Below are 16,412 nucleotides of genomic sequence, written 5' to 3' on the forward strand. Positions count from 1 at the left end.
CCACGCTGTGCTCACTCCCTGCAGACATCCATCCTGTCGTTTGTCGTGTCTGAGTGCAGTCATCCATGGCGAGTGGATGACCGCCTGGTGAATCATTAGCGCGGCGAGGACGAGTCGTGTTAGTGGCCATGTGTGGCCCAAGACAACACCCAACGGGCCATTCCACAGCCGGAAACGCGGCCATGGGTGATGTCGACGAGACAGAAAGTGAGGAGAAGCTGTGTAGCGTGGGAGGATGGGCGGGAGGAGACGAGAGATGAGATTCGTGTTGAGTGGGCGTTTTGGCTAATGACTCTCGAGACTTGCAAGAAACGACACGTGAAGTCAGATGAGAGCGGCCCTGTCATCTGTTGATATTTAAGCATCATCAGGTCTCTCCCTCCTTGACTTCCATTTTGGTCTCTTTGTTTCTTCCGTCACACATTCGCATTTCTCTCCATCATCTTTCTCTCGACCGCCCATTTCCTTTTCTCTTCACATCCACCCACACCACCACCACCCTCTCACCATGGGTTCTGCCGGTGAGGTTAATGTTGCCAACGGCGCCGGCACGCCCAAGCGGCCCATCCGCATTGCCGGGTGCTCTGGCGGCGTGTACGACCGCAAGCGGGCGATCCACGACATGGCCAAGTACGAGGACGTCGACGTGATCACGGGCGACTGGATGTCCGAGTGCAACATGACGCTGCGCGGGTCCGACAAGCGCGACCGGCTGGCGCAGAAGACGATGACGTCCGGCTCGACCGAGGTCGCCAAGGGCTACGAGCCGTATTTCCTCGAGGAGCTGGACCCGGCGCTGCCCTGGCTGGCCCAGAAGGGCACCAAGATTGTGGTCAACGCGGGCGCGTCCGACGTGCACGGCCTGGCGGCGGCGGTGCAGGCGCTGATCCAGAAGCACGGCGTGGCCCTCGCGGTGGGCGTGGTCGACGGCGACGACGTGACGGACGCCGTGCTCGACCTCTACGCGCAGGGCGAGCCGTTCCTCAGCCTGCCGGCCAACAGGCCCATTTCCGAATGGGGCTTCGCGCCCCTCTGCGCGCAGTGCTACCTCGGCGGCACGGGCATTGCCGCGTGCCTCGCGGGCGGCGCGGACATTGTGCTGTGCGGGCGCGTGGCCGACGCGTCGGTGACGGTGGGCGCGGCCATGTGGTGGCACGGCTGGACGCGCGCGGACCTGGCGGCGCTGGCGGGCGCGCTGATGGTGGGCCATATTATCGAGTGCAGCACGTACGCGACGGGCGGCTACTACTCGGCCTTCAAGGACCTGGGCGGGCATGACCTCGACCTGGGCTACCCGATCGCGGCCGTCGACCACGCGGGCGAGGCCGTCATCGGTATGGAGAGGAACCGCGACGGCCTCGTCAACATCGAGACGGTGGCGTCGCAGCTGCTGTACGAGATCCAGGGGCCGCTGTACTACAACTCGGACGTGACGGCGTCCATCAAAGACGTGCGCCTGGTCCAGGTCGGCCAGAACGAGGTCCACGTCTCGGGCGTCAAGGGTCTTCCGCCACCGCCGACGACAAAAGGTGAGTCCCCTCGGTACCTACTGTGATGTTTTTTGTTTCCTTTTTTTTTATTCTGTATCCTGTTTCATGCACTAACCACAGACCCCCCCCCAGTCGGCATCACGGCCAAGGGCGGCATGCAGGCCGAGTTCCACTTCTACCTCACCGGCCTCGACATTGAGGAAAAGGCGGCCATGATCGAGCGCCAGACCAAGGCGCGCATGGGCGCGTACCTCGACAAGTTCAGCTGCCTCAAGTTCATGATGGCCGGCGCCGTGCCCGCCGACCCGGCCACGCAGGACGAGGCCACCGTCGACCTGCGCATCTTTGCCCAGACGCGCGACCCGGACCTGCTGGCCGGCAGCTCCTTTGTCGACTCGGACCGCGGCTCCTTTGCGCGCTTCTGCATCGAGAACCTGCTGCAGAGCTACCCCGGCGGCACCATGGCCCCGGACATGCGCACCGCCATCGGCCGGCCCTTTTTCGAGTACTGGGTCGCGCTGATGCCGCAGGCGCTGGTGCGCGAGACCGCCCACCTGCCGGACGGCACCGTCCAGCACATCCCCGCGCCCACGGTCACGCAGACGTTCCCGCGCGAGCAGCGCAGCTACGACACGGCGGACCCGGTCGACCTCGCCCAGTTCGGCCCGACGACGCGCGCGCCGCTCGGCTACGTGGCGCTCGGCCGCTCGGGCGACAAGAGTTCCAACTGCAACCTCGGCCTGTTTGTGCGCCGCGACGACGAGTGGGCCTGGCTGCGCACGGTCCTGAGCACGGGCAAGCTGCGCGCGCTGCTGGGCAAGGACGACGTCGGCCGCCCGATTGACCGCTGCGAGTTCCCCAACATCCGGGCCGTGCACTTTCTGCTCAAGGACTTCCTGGACCGCGGCTTCAACTCGACGTCGGGCTTCGACTCGCTGGGCAAGAATCTCTGCGAGTACATCCGCTGCAAGTACGTGGACATTCCCGACAAGTTTTTGGCGCGGGGGCGCATCTAGACGGGGGCGGAGGCACACAGCGGAGGCACACAGCGGACGGGCACGTTTGCGCGGCAGCGCGAGACGGCGAGGGAAGCGACATCCAGCGTGAGATAGATAAAGCAAAAAGAATGGCACATACGTTCTGTTGGTGGAAATGCAAAACAATGTCACAGCGCATCTGAAATAGACGAGGAGGAGACGAGTAAAGAAAGTCAGTATACGAGTGGACAACAAATCCAAAGAGGGTAGTTGATCTGCATGTTGGTGCGGACAAGTGGACAAGTGGAGGGACAACTGGACCGTGGGAATATCCAGACGAAAGGAACGGAAGCGATGGAGACGATGGAATGCACACGGAACGCGGATGGAAGGCCAAAAGAAGAAAAGAAGAAAAGAAGAGCAAACGAGGAGATAATGTGCACGGAAGTCAATAAGATGGTGGAGCCAACGGACATCCCTGAGTTGATTGAGAATGGACAATGTCGGCTGTCCGCCGGCTGGGAGAGAGGGCAGGACAGTCAGTAGAGGGAATATCAGAGGCTGAAAATGTTGCTGACAGGGCCTTGCATGGCCAGACCAGCCTTGACCAGGGGCATTTCTTGGGTGATGCGACGCTGATGGGAGAGGGGAAGAGGGGCTCGAGGCAGACGGAGGACAACAATAGAAAGAATTCACACAAAATCCACGCGTCCCATGGAATTGTAGCTCTGGGACAGCACCAGGATGCAGCGGAGAAATACGACCGTTATATGCATTCAGTGACCCTGCCCCTCTTCAAGCTGCAGGTGAGGCGACAGGGTTGACGTAAGAAAGAAGCAAGTCGTAACAAGAAAAAGGCCGTGATAGCAAAGCAGCAGCGCGGAGAAGGCGGCTGCGGGAGACGGCACGGGTCGAGGAGAAGAGTTGTCGCCGACTGAATGTCTGTTGGGTTGAGATGTCGTTGAGTGGTGAGGAAGGCTGGCTGGTGAGACTGCCCGGCTTGTCCCTTTACGATGTACTGCCTCCATCATACTGTTACATCCCTCCACTTACACACGACAGAAGAAAAAAGGTGCATGCTCAGCTCGACTACAAAATGCGTGCGTCCCGTCTCGTCCCGTCTCGTCCCGTCTCGCCCTGCTTTGTCTTGCCCCAGGTCCCAAAGCTCAAGGATGAACTGCACGGCCTTACCGCCTTGTCTGTGTCGTTGATTTGTTTTTATCATTGTCCTCCCTGCTGTCGTACGATGCGTGTTGAGAATACGTCGCCCCGCTGATTTTTCTTGCTCTCGTCACCGACACTCTACATTTGCTTCCACAATGGTCGTCCTGCCCAAACGCGCACGGGGTGCCGGCTGCGGTCTTGGTCTTCTCGGCCTCGTGTTGGCGGCGCCCGCACTGGCCCGCGTGGTGCCCAAGCACGCCACGCTGGTCGACCGCGCCACGGCCTCGTCGACGACGTACGACTTTGTCATTGCCGGCGGCGGCATTGCCGGACTGACCGTGGCCGACCGGCTGACCGAGGACCCGTCGGTCACGGTGCTCGTCGTCGAGGCGGGGCCGCTGGACCAGGGCGAGGACGCGGTGCGGGTGCCCGGCGCGTACAACCCGGCCGCGTACCTGTGGCCGAACCTGTTCTCGGCGCCGCAGGCGGGGCTCAACGACGGCGTGTACTTTGCGGCGACGGCGCGCGTCGTGGGCGGCGGCAGCACCGTCAACGCCATGATTTTCCTCCGCGGCGACAAGGACGACTACGCCGGGTGGACGGCGCTGGGCAACCGCGGCTGGGCGTGGGACGACCTGCTGCCGTACTTTTGCAAGAGCGAGAACGTTACGTTCCCGGCGGCCGCGTTTGCGGCGCAGAACAACATCTCGTGGACGGCCCGCGTGCACGGCACGGCCGGCCCCGTGCAGGCGACGTACCCCAACTACCGCTTCCCCGGCAGCGGCCACTGGTACGAGGCGGCCGTGCACGCCGGCATCGCGCCCGACACCGACCCCAACGACGGCTCGGTGCGCGGCGTGTTCTGGCTGCCGCTGGCCGAGGACGCCACCACGCGCACCCGCAGCGACGCGCGCGCGAGCCACTACGACCGCGTGGCCGCGGCGCGCCCCAACTACCACCTGCTGCCGGGCACGACGGTCAGCAAGGTGCTGTTCAGCGCCGGAAAGCGGGCGCGGGCGACGGGCGTGCAGCTCGTGGCCACTGACGGGTCGAGCACGGCGCCGACGACGGTGACGGCGACGGTGGCGGCGTCTAAGGAAGTGCTGCTGGCGGCGGGCGGCCTGCACACGCCGCAGCTGCTGCAGCTGTCGGGCATCGGCCCCCAGGCGCTGCTGGCGCAGTTTGGCATCCCCGTGGTGGCGGACCTGCCGGGCGTGGGCCAGAACTTTCAGGACCAGCCGACGATCCCCATGACATACAACTGTACGTTGCGCGGGGGGGAGGGAGGGGGAAGCCGAATGGCAAGCATCTACTGACGTACCAACACATCTGCAGTCACCAACAACGTGTCCCCCAACTGGGGCTCGCTCCTCGACAATGCCACGTACGACGCCGCGCAGCATGCCCGCTACGAGTCGTCCAAGACGGGGCCGTACACGCTCGTCCGCACGCTCAGCACCAACTTTGCGGCCCTCGCGCTCAAGGACATCGCCCCCGACTACCAGGCCATCGTCGCCGCCGCCCGCGCGCGCAACGCCACCGCCGCGCTGCCCGCCGGCACGGATCCGACGGTCGCCGCCGGCTATGTGGCCCAGCGCGCCGTGCTGCTGCAGCAGCTCGCCGGCGAGGCCGCGGTCGGCGGGCTGCACTGGAACACCGACACGGCCAGCACGCTGTACGCCTTCAAGCCGTTGTCGCGCGGCACCGTGGCCATCGCCTCGGCCGACGTGCGCGACGCGCCCCGCATCGACTACCGCGCCGCCACCGACCCCACCGACCTCGCCGTCTACGCCGCCCTCCTCCGCAAGAACCGCCAGCTCATGGCCGCCCCCGCCATGGCCGCGCTCGGCCCCGTCGAGACCGCGCCCTTTGGCCCCGGCGTCACGTCCGACGCCGCCGTGGCCGCCGCCCTCGTCGCCGCCCTCAACCCCACCAACGGCCACGCCTGCTGCACGGCCGCCATGCTGCCGCGGCGCCTCGGCGGCGTCGTCGACGCCGACCTCTGCGTCTATGGCGTCACGGGCCTGCGCGTCCTCGACATTAGTTTCTGGCCGTTTCCCGTGGCCGGCGCGCCGTCGGCCACCATGTACGCGGCGGGCGAGAAGATGGCGGCCGTCATCAAGGCCAAGTACGGGCTGCGGTAGTGGGGGGGGGGCGACTGTATGATGTGGTGAGGAACAACGAGCTGGCTGCTTGGTATGTGGCGTGTTGTCAACTTTGTTGGCGTTGCCTTCTGTTAATGGATACCTCATGGTCGACTGTGACTGATAGTGACAACCTCCCAGCGAAAGAGCCTGACAGTTGGCATTGAATGGAATAAAAACGACATCATCTACGGCACGCCTCCGTTCTGCGCGGACGCCAGGTCTCGAGCATCTCAACAATCTGCACAAGCATGGGCCATGTGACCCCCGTCGACGCTGCATGCACGCTGCCCGATGTCGCTCGTTGTGACACGCCATCTGTCACGTTTACGTTTGCTTTCCTGGTTTGTCTGGCTGTTTGCCACACCTCCACGCCCCTGCAGTGTCAACCCACGCCGCCCACGTCCCACGTCCCACGTTCCACGCCGTGTCCTGCCACGGCCATCGCATGCAGCTCAATTCGGAAACAATGTCTGGTCCTTGACGGAGTACGCCGTACGCCTTCCGTATTCCTCCGCAGGATCGTCACTCTACTTGAACAGGGTACGACGTATGATGTGTGTCCTTGTATCTCTTCCTTGCGTCCCTCTAACCACCAGATAACGGTCAGCACTGCCGGCCCAGAAAGCTTAGCCAACGTGCAATTTCCGTGTCTACCACGTCGACCGAAAGCGTGAAAGGCCTGTACTGGCAACTGAAGCGGTGCGTTGGAATCAAATCAAATATTTCATGAGGAGGCAACGCTCGAAGTAGATTGGCTATGATACTGAATGTATGAAATCCAGTAACGTTGAAGCCGTTTGCGAGGTGTATTGATTGCGACTATCTTGTTTTTGAATTTGATCCTTTATTTTGTGGATTATTTACGTCACGTAAAGATAAGGCATACAAAAGTAATGGCCTCATCAAAATATCTTGAAAAATATTAGATTAAATCAACTTCACAAAAATAAATCCGGCTCAAACAACAATCTCTATTTTTGTATTTATCATATTCACGTATTCATCACAAAATCCCTGAAACAAAGCTGAAGGCTGACGGCCCCCACTCAATGCACGATGCACCATACAACATATATGACACGCAAGGCAACGGAGGCGGTGAACACACGACTGCAGACATGCAAAACAAAGTGGTCATGTGCCCGCTCTCCCGATTTGCTCACCGAGCCTCGCCGGACGTGTCTGTCGTGTTTTGTCTGCATCCATCTGCATCCACCTGCATCTGTTTTCATCTGCAGTCTCTTTTCATCGGCTTGCATGCAAATGAGGCGTCTTCTGCTCACATGACTGTTTGTGCAAGTCGGGGCCGGCGCTCATTGGCCAATTCATTCCAGCAGCAGGCATCCAGACCTCGATCTGCGCTTCATCCCACGCAGTCGTGCTCCAGGCGTGCTCCAATTTAACTCCAAAAATGCCCCAACAGCCTCCAACATGCCGCTCCCACCTCTCTTAGGATAAGATACATCCCGCGTCAGCCTGGCTCCCACACGTTCGGTGCGTCGACGCATCTCCAACCGCACATCCCTTTGGCCCCATTGCTGCATTTGTTTTGCGTCTCCCACGAACGTCCTCGACGCGCACGATGTTTGTCACTCTCCATTGGATGCGCCTTTTCTGCCACTCCCCATCTTGCTTTCTCTTTTCTCACGTCTCACTTCTCTGCTGATCGACAAAACTACCACCACGCCATTGGCCCTTCCTGCATCCACGACGTAATGGACAACAAAGACACTCGGCCGGGCCTAAAACGTGTCCGTTTCGTAGGCCAGGCCTAATGGCCTGGCCGCAATGCCCTGAACCTCCCCAGAATCAGCCACCCGATCCCCGCCCCGAGAGCCTCCCGCCCCGAGGGCCTCCCGCTGCCTGCTTGGCCTGGGTGGCGCACCGATGATGGAGGGGACTCTCGCCTTCTAGAATCGCCATGACAGCATCAGTCTGAACTGGGACCGATTTGGCCAATTGTGCTCCAACATTGGCCCAGCGGTGGCACTTGCACATGTCAGTGGCCGCCGCTTATCTGCAGGACGTGGTTAGCGTTGGATGCTGAATCTGCCAGCTTATATTTTTTTCGACTTCTTTTTTCACTTGCCATATTCTCCGTCTTTCGACCTCGTCCCAACAAACTCCATCCCAACTGGCAACTGGCCAATCGTATGAATCCTGCCCCTGTTTTCCGCGGCCTTCTTTTTGAGTTTTTCTCGACGAACCCACCACGTTATCGTGCTGCCTCCCCTCGCTCCCTCCCCACGCAGTCAGCGTCCATTCTTGTCCTTTTTTGTCTTTTTCTTCTTTCTTTCTTTTTCTGTTTTTTCTTTTCTTTTTTCTCTCTCTTTTTTTATTGCCATCCCTCGCTTCCTTCACCGACAGCCAACAATGAAAACCGACAACCGATGGCCGGGCCGAAGTGCCCGACAGACCGTCTGCCCGGCGTACATCCAGGGCAAGTCTAGATCGCAGCATGGAGCATTGACGTAGCCTTGTGGCGACGCACCGCCTCGTCTTGCCTTTTCCATGTCCATTCATGTCCATTGAGTGACCTGCACCCTCTGTAGCCTGTCATCGTAGCGTGGGCGGCACCTTCCCGTAGTGATCCAGCGATATCCGGAGCTCTCCAGTCCCATCGCCCCAGTCGTGATTGTAGAAAAAGGGAAGGTGCAGTCCACTCCCCCTTCCTCAAGTTCTTTATCATCTTGCCCTTATCCCCCCTCCACCTTCCTCTTTTCCACTTTCTGGGCCTTCCTAATCGATAGCGCATCGCCAGTCTGGGGCACACTCCCACCTTTCTCCTCTTTCCCCGTAGCCTCACTTCTCGCCTCACTTCTCGCCTCACATCTCGCCTCACTTCTCGCCTCACATCTGCTTCTTTCACAGCTCTGTCGCGTGCCCAATATTCACCATCCTACTATCCCACGACCAAGACAATCACTGCCTCCCTCCTCATCGCCCGACACTCACCGTCATGGCGTCCACCAGGCTGCCCATGGACACGGACAAGGACCTGGTGGCCCTCTTCCGCCAGCAGGTCCACGCGACGCCCAACGCTGTCGCCGCCGAGGACGACGCCACCACGTGGACCTATGCCGAGCTCGACCGGGCCACCGACCTCGTGGCGGACCACCTGCGCTCCGTCTACGGCGTCGGCCGTGACGTGCTCGTCGGCGTCCTGATGGGCCACACCGTGCAGTACGTCGTGGCCTGCCTGGCCGCCCTCAAGGCCGGCGGCGCCTTTCTCGTCCTCGAGGTCGCCTATCCGCCGGGTCTGCTGGCCGACGTCATTGAGGATGCCCACCCGCCCGTCATCCTGACCTCGGCCGAGTATGCCGACAAGGTGCCCGCACACATCCCGCGCATCCTGCTCGAGCGGGCGACCACGCTGGCCGACCTGGCCGCGCTCACGACGCCGGAGCCCACATCCACATCCACATCCTCATCCACGGCCAAGTCCACATCCACTTCGACACAAGCAGCATCGCCCTCTCCCCTCCCTTCACCGACCGACCTCGACCGCCTCGCCTTCGTCTCCTACTCCTCCGGCTCCACCGGCCGCCCCAAGGGCATCTGCAACCCCCACAGTGCCCCCGTCCAGTCCTATGCCCTGCGTTTCCAGGTCAGCGACCTGGGCCCCGGTGACCGCGTTGCCTGCAACGTCTTCTTTGTCTGGGAGATTCTGCGCCCGCTGCTGCGCGGCGCCACCGTCCTCACCATCCCCGACGACGCCAGCTACGACCCCGTCGGCCTCGTCGCCTTTCTGGCCGAGAAGAAGGCCACCGAGACGCTCATGACCCCGACCCTGCTGGCCACCGTGCTCGGCCGCTACCCCGACCTGGCCACCCGCCTCCCGCACCTGCGCACGCTCTGGTTCAACGGCGAGGTCGTCTCCGTCGACCTGGCCCGCCGCGCCGCCACCGCCCTGGCCGGCGTGCGCCTGCTCAACTGCTACAGTGCCAGCGAGACCCACGAGATTGCCTGCGGCGACATCCGCACCACCCTGGCCACCCTGCCCGCCGACGCCACCGTGTGCCCCGTCGGCCCGCCGCTGCTGCCCGCACACACCTACGTCCTCGACGAGGACGGCCGGCCGGTGGCGCCCGGCGTCGGCGGCGAGCTGTACGTCGGCGGGCCCCTGCTGGCTCGCGGCTACCTCCACCGCCCTGAGACGACCGCCGACGTGTTTCTGCCCGACGTCTTTGCCGGCGAGGGCCGCATGTACCGCACCGGCGACAAGGCCCGCATCCTGCCGTCCTCGGGCGAGATTGAGATCAGCGGCCGCGTCGGCGGCATGATCAAGGTCCGCGGCTACACCGTGCATCCGGCCGCCGTCGAGAGCGCCATTGTCAAGCACCTGGCCGTGCGCAGCTGCGTCGTCCTGGCCGACAAGGAGGGCCTCGAGCGCCAGCTGGTCGCCTACGTCGTGCGCGAGGCCGAGGGCAGCCCCAACACAGGCGCCGACGGCACCCGTGCCGCCCTCGAGATCAACGCCGACGGCCACAGCCCGCTGGCCCGCCGCCTGCTGGCCGACCACCTGGCCCACTACATGATCCCCGTCTTCTGGGTCGAGCTCGACACGCTCCCGACCCACAAGGTGTCCGGCAAGGTCGACATCAAGGGCCTGCCCGCCCCCTCGCCCGCGCGCGCCGGCCCCAGCCCGCCCGTGACGCCGCCCGCCGAGAGCATGGCCCAGATCCTGTGGGCCGCGGGTGCTGCCGCCGCCGCGCCGCCCAACACCACGTTGGATGCCGCGGCGCGCATCGACCCCACCGACATTCGCCGCCACTGGGCCGCCTGCCTCGGCATGGAGAGCGACGAGACGCTGGTCGAGCTGGCCCGCACCCAGCCCCAGCACGACTTTGACTTTTTCGACCTCGGCGGCCACTCGCTGGCCCTGGCCGAGCTGTCGAACCGCCTGTCCGCCTCGTACGGCTGCAACGTGCCGCTTCTTGCCCTGATGCGCGCGCCCACCCTTGCCGGCCACGTGGCCGCCGTCACCGCGGCCGCGCGCGCCGCCCACGCCACCACAGCCGCGGCCGTCGACAACGGCCTGCTGCTGTCCATGCTGCGCGACGACAGCACCCTGCCGGAGGATCTGGCCGTGCCCGACGCGCCCAAGGCCGCCCAGTCGCTTACGGACCCCGCCACCACCGACATCTTCCTGACCGGCGCCACGGGCTTCCTCGGCGCGTTCCTGCTCGCCGAGCTCCTGGCCACCACCTCGGCCACCGTCCACTGCCTGGTGCGCCGCCCCGCGGCGTCCGCATCGCTCGCCTCCGCAGCCGGCATGCCCCGCGTGCGGAAGCATCTGCTGGGCCTCGGCCTCTGGCAGGACAGCATGGCCGACCGCATCCACATCGTGCCGGGCGACCTGGCCCTGCCCAGCCTGGGCCTCTCGGACGCCGACTTTGACAGCCTTGCCACCCGCGTCCAGGCCGTTGTCCATGCCGGTGCGCACGTCAACCTGGTCTACCCGTACGACGCCCTGCGGGACGCCAACGTCGGCGGCACCAAGGAGGTCCTGCGGCTCGTGGGCCGCGGCGGCGCCACCCTGCACTACATCTCGACCAACGGCGTCCTGCCCCCCGCCAAGACGGCCTGGACCGAGGACGACACGCCCATCGTGCTGGCCGCGGACGTCGTCGACAAGATTGCCGATGGCTACGGCCAGACCAAATGGGCGGCGGAACAGCTGGTCCTCCAGGCCGGCCGTCGCGGCCTGCCCACCCGCATCTACCGGCCCGGCACGCTCGGCGGCCACAGCGCCACGGGCGCCACGAACCCGCGCGACGTCGTCACGGCCCTGGTCGTGGAGAGCCTGCGCATTGGGTACGCGCCCAACGTGGACGGCTGGCGCGTGGAGATGACGCCGGTGGACGCGGCGTGTCGCACGATTGTGCAGCTGGCGTCGACGACGACGACGGCGGACAACACCATTCACCATGTGGGCGACCCCGACGCGCTTCTGGCCAAGGACCTCTTTGCCCGTCTCGCTGTCCTGGGCTACCCGACCGAGGCCGTGGACTGGGACGAGTGGGTGGCGCGGTGGAACGAGGACCAGAGCAACCACTCGCCGGCGGCCGCCCCGGCCGCGCGCCACGACGAGGACCTGTCGCCCATGGACGTCCTGCGGGCCGGCATGCCGTCGGTGGACTTTTTGAAGCTCGTGATTCTGCTCGACGACACAAAGACGCGTTCCCTGCTGTTGCCCCCGACCGACGAGAACGATAAGAACGACGAGACGGAGCTGAAGCAGACGACGACGCGGCCCCAGCTCGACCTCGGCCTGCTGGCCACGTACACCCGCCACTTCTACTCCCGCGGCTGGCTCGCCCACGGGCCCAAGGCGGTGCCCGCCGCCGCGGTGGCCCCGTCCGTCGACCGCGTCGTGCCCTTGCCCAAGGGCCCGCTGGCCGGCCGCGTCGCCGTGGTCGTCGGTGCCTCCTCGGGCATTGGCGCCGCCATTGCGACGGCCCTGGCCAGCGACGGCGCCCACGTGGCCCTCGGCGCCCGCCGTCTCGGCGAGCTCAAGACCCTGCAGGCGGCTCTGGAGGCGCAGTTTGCCGGCGTGCGCGTCGTCGCGCGCCCGACAGACGTCACCAGCGCCGCGCAGGTCCAGGCGCTGGTGGCGGCGGCCACGGACGCGCTCGGCCCCATTGACATTCTGGTCGTCTGTGCCGGCGTCATGTACTTTACCATGATGGCCAGCGTGCGCACCGACGAGTGGGAGCGCACCGTCGACGTCAACTGCAAGGGCCTGCTGCACTGCCTGGCCGCCACGGTGCCGGGCATGCTGTCGCGGGCCAAGCCGCACCCGCCCACGCCGGCCGAGCTAGCCGCCGGCGGTGGTGATGACCAACTGCGCGGCCGCTCGCCGCACATTGTGTGCATCTCGTCCGACGCCGGCCGCAAAGTGTTCCCCGGCCTCGGCGTCTACTCGGGCAGCAAGTTCTTTGTCGAGGCCGTGCTGCAGAGCCTGCGCCTCGAGACCGCCGGCACCGGCCTGCGCGTGACGTCCGTGCAGCCCGGCAACACGGCCACCGAGCTGCTCAGCCTGTCCACAGACCCAGAGGCCATGGACAAGTACGGCACGCCCACGGGCGCCGAGGTGCTGGCGCCGGCGGACGTGGCGTCGGCCGTGATGTATGCGCTGCGGCAGCCGGCGCACGTCGCGGTCAACGAAGTGATGATTGAGCCGCGGGACGAGCCGATTTAGGGCGACGGAGATGGGACGATCTGCAGCGATGATTTCATGTTTGTTTTGCGTTGTTTTGCTTTGTTTTACTTTTGTTTCGTTACTATTTACTTGCTTTACTTTGTTTTCAGCGTGGAAAATGGTTCAACACACAAGAGACACGGCATTTTAACATTTGGGCTGCCAGAATACAATGATTCACATTACCCATTACACCATGCAAATGAACGGGTCCGTGGCGGCAATCTCGTCGGGGTCCATGGCAAAGAGACGCTCCATGTTGGCGGACGAGATGGGGTTGATGGGGTTGATCTGGCCGTGCCAGATGCGGTGGTGTTCGCGCCAGTACACGTCCCGAACGCGTCGTCGACCTTGCCCTGATGGATTCCGGCCGTGGCGAGCAGGATGGTGTGCAGTTACGTGTTGACAACGTTGACAGCCTGCCTAAACGGATGATGCCCTCTCTACGAAGACGTTTACTATCGACCTCCATTCACATCACACCGACACACTGCCCTCTCCGCATTTTCTGATGTGTTTGGCAATGCTGATCTTGCACGCTGTTCGTTTTGTCTCTCCATCTGCAAGCGTCGAATGCATGTGAGCATCGCCAGAGTGGTTTGGGTCAGTCTCCCCGCTTGCCCCCAACTTGTGACTCGGCCTCTTCATTCCGGGTGAAGAGCCATTACGCAGGAACACGCGACAGTAGATAACGTGGGGGATGCAATTGATGTAGGCCGTAACTCTGTATTCCAACTAAGCATTCTGTCCAACTGGACGGTGGGAGGATGCTCCTTGCATCGCGCCTTCCAAGCACTCAGTCCCGCATGGCATCCGGGTCCTCCCCCTCCCAGTCCATGCCCGCGGCCAGATCCCACGCAAAGGCCAAGTAGTTGGTGGCGTCGTAGTACGGCATCGCCTGCCAGAGCTCAAAATTCCCCGGCGCGTCGTGGGGCTGCGTGTGGTCCGTGTTCGGGTCCAGGTTCGGGTCCGTGTCCTGAGCGACCGAGGCGACCGAGGCGAGCCAGTGGCGCACGTGAATCCTCACACCCTACGAGGACGACATGAGCACGTGGCGCAGCAGCGCGACGACGTGGTGCACCTCGACAAAGGTGTTGTACAGCGGCACCGGGGCGATGCGGATGACGTTGGGCTTGCGCATGTCCATGACGATGTCGGCGCGCTTCATGGCGGCGGCCCACTTGTCGAGAAAGTCGTCGTCGCGCATCAGAATGCTGATCTGCGCGCCGCGCTCGGCCGGGTTGGCCGGCGTGATGATGCGGAACGGCGGCGCGGCGTCCGCCGGGAAAGCGGCGTGGTCGTGGGCGCCCATCGCCTCGGCGGCCTCGGCGGCGTCGCGCGCGTCCTGCAGAATGTCGTTGAGCAGCTTCTCGGCGTAGGCGGTCAGGACGAGCGACTTGGTGCGCAGGTCGCGCATCGAGGTCTTGTCAAAGACGGACAGCGCGCCGCTCAGGCTGGCCAGGTCGACGGCCGACGGGTTGGACAGCTGGAAGCCCTGCGCGCCGGGCGTCGGCTGGAACGTCTTGGCCATGTTGAAGCGCACGCGGAGGTCGCTGCCGTACCACCCCGCGAGCCGCGGCCGGTATGTGAAGGCGTTGGTGCGCACGTCATAGTCGTCAGCGTTGCCGTCGTTGTTGTTCTTCTCGTACGACGACGACGACGCGTCCACGCCGCCGTGGCGCTCGTGCACAAAGGCGCCGGCAATGCTGCCCGGCCCCGCGTTGAGGTACTTGTACGTGCACCAGACGGCAAAGTCGACGTCCCAGTCGTGCAGCTGCAGCTCGACGTTGCCCACCGCGTGGGCCAGGTCCCAGCCGACCACGATGCCCTTGCTGCGGGCGTGGGCCGTGATGCGCGGCATGTCAAACAGCTGGCCCGTGTAGTACTGGATGCCGGGCAGCAGCAGCAGCGCCGTCTCCGCGGCGTGCTCGTCAATGGTGGCGAGGATGGCGTCCGTGGAGATGTACAAGTTGTCGTCCGGCTTCAGCTCGACGAGCGACTTGGCCACGTCGAGGCCGTGCCACACAATCTGGGACTCCAGCGCGTACTGCCGTTCTGTTAGCAATTAACAAACCAATCAAAAGGTCATGTGGGCCAGTTGCCACGCACGCTGTCACTGGGAAACGGCTTCCACTCGGCAATGATCTTGTGCCGGGTCGCCGTCGGCTTGTAGAAGCTCGCCATCATCAGGTGCAGGTTCACCGTCAGCGTGTTCATCGTGACAACCTCCTCGGGCGACGCGCCCACCAGCCGGGCCATCTGCTTCGAGCACTCGGCTGCCATCTCCTGCCACGGCTTCAGGGCGACTGGCGTCTCTTCGAGTTGTGCGTCGTCGTCCCTCGCATCTTTCGCATCCCTCGCCAGGGCATGGAAGTGCCCCTGGACGCCAATGGCAGCCCACGTGTCCAGGTACGCCTCGACGTACCGCCGCACCGCCTTCGGCTGCAGCCCCAGCGAGTTGCCGCAAAAGTACATGGCCAGGTGGCTGGACTCCGTGTGCGTCGGGTACATCATGGCCAGATGCTCGCCCTGGACACACGGCTTGGTCCCGGGCACCAGGTCGTAGAGGCCGCGCGTCGGCGGCTTCCCGTCCGCTCGTGCGCCCGCCATTTCCTCGAGCTGGGCCGTGGGTGCCGTCTCGGTTCTGTCCGCATGGCCGTTGCTCCCTGCCTCTTCTGCCGAGTCGTTGCCCTTGGCCGCTTTGGCCGGCGCCGCCCTGCGAATCATCTCCCGCGTCGGCCGCACAAACTCATCCTTGAACGTGCTGAGAAAGTCGTGCGCATCGAGCTCCTCGGCATAGTCGAGCGTGTGTGCATTGTCGGCGAACGTGACGGACGTGTAGTCGTCACGAAGCGCCGTGCTGAGCTGCGCAATGGTCATCATCTTGGGAGGGGCCCGGGGACGGGCTTGATGGGGCCGTTTAATAAGGTACTCTGTAAGTGTAAGGTCTCAAGAACATGCAACGTGTAAGCGGCTAGTGCAGGGCAGCTGGGAGGCGCACGAGTTTGTGTGTTGGGCCGTGCTATTCGATGGCCTCTCTCCGGGTTTCGTTGTCTGGACGCGCGAGACCACTTTGTAGTCAGCGTTGGGGGTCTCTGGCACGGCAATGGCGCGTGGCCCACGTCACCTGCTCCTGCCCTCTTACATGCCCGCGATTACCCAAAACGGCAGGTTTCGGCCTTGGCTCGCTATTTCGGGCACAATACAAAAGACCTAGAGCACAAGCCTGTATTTGCCCACTGTAGGGCACACTAGCGCGGTCATCCCAGCCCGCGGCCGCCTCTCCGCGCTCCACCTGCACCCCCTGCGCATTGTCTCCGCGGTGCGGGACAGTGCTTGAACCGCCGCTGCAGGGGTGTTTTGCCTCCCAGACGTCACTGCAAGGCCGCCGCCATCCGTGGGTAGCCGAAACCGTGAGGGAATATTTACC

The 16,412-nt window shown here is 63.8% G+C and overlaps 4 protein-coding genes across 4 annotated transcripts; 3 read left to right on the top strand and 1 right to left on the bottom strand.

Annotated features, from left to right (window-relative positions):
- Positions 1-508: 508 nt before the first annotated feature.
- On the top strand, positions 509-2,506 carry SPBR_00350 (uncharacterized protein; the record flags this gene model as incomplete). Its single annotated transcript, XM_040758669.1, has 2 exons — positions 509-1,529; positions 1,623-2,506. 2 exons carry the CDS (start codon positions 509-511, stop codon positions 2,504-2,506), a joined length of 1,905 nt encoding a protein of 634 aa, XP_040617903.1.
- Positions 2,507-3,786: 1,280 nt separating this feature from the next.
- Positions 3,787-5,775, top strand: SPBR_00353 (choline dehydrogenase; the record flags this gene model as incomplete). The annotated part of the gene is made up of 2 exons (XM_040758672.1): positions 3,787-4,894; positions 4,967-5,775. 2 exons carry the CDS (start codon positions 3,787-3,789, stop codon positions 5,773-5,775), a joined length of 1,917 nt encoding a protein of 638 aa, XP_040617904.1.
- A 2,962-nt stretch (positions 5,776-8,737) lies between these two features.
- Positions 8,738-12,982, top strand: SPBR_00050 (NRPS-like enzyme; the record flags this gene model as incomplete). Its single annotated transcript, XM_040758370.1, has 1 exon — positions 8,738-12,982. One exon carries the CDS (start codon positions 8,738-8,740, stop codon positions 12,980-12,982), a length of 4,245 nt encoding a protein of 1,414 aa, XP_040617905.1.
- A 796-nt stretch (positions 12,983-13,778) lies between these two features.
- On the bottom strand, positions 13,779-15,865 carry SPBR_09028 (kynureninase; the record flags this gene model as incomplete). The annotated part of the gene is made up of 3 exons (XM_040767154.1): positions 13,779-14,012; positions 14,055-15,029; positions 15,092-15,865. 3 exons carry the CDS (start codon positions 15,863-15,865, stop codon positions 13,779-13,781), a joined length of 1,983 nt encoding a protein of 660 aa, XP_040617906.1.
- Between the last annotated feature and the right edge of the window lie 547 nt (positions 15,866-16,412).

This window comes from Sporothrix brasiliensis (assembly GCF_000820605.1).
Source record: "Sporothrix brasiliensis 5110 chromosome Unknown Cont19, whole genome shotgun sequence".
Taxonomy (NCBI): domain Eukaryota; kingdom Fungi; phylum Ascomycota; class Sordariomycetes; order Ophiostomatales; family Ophiostomataceae; genus Sporothrix; species Sporothrix brasiliensis.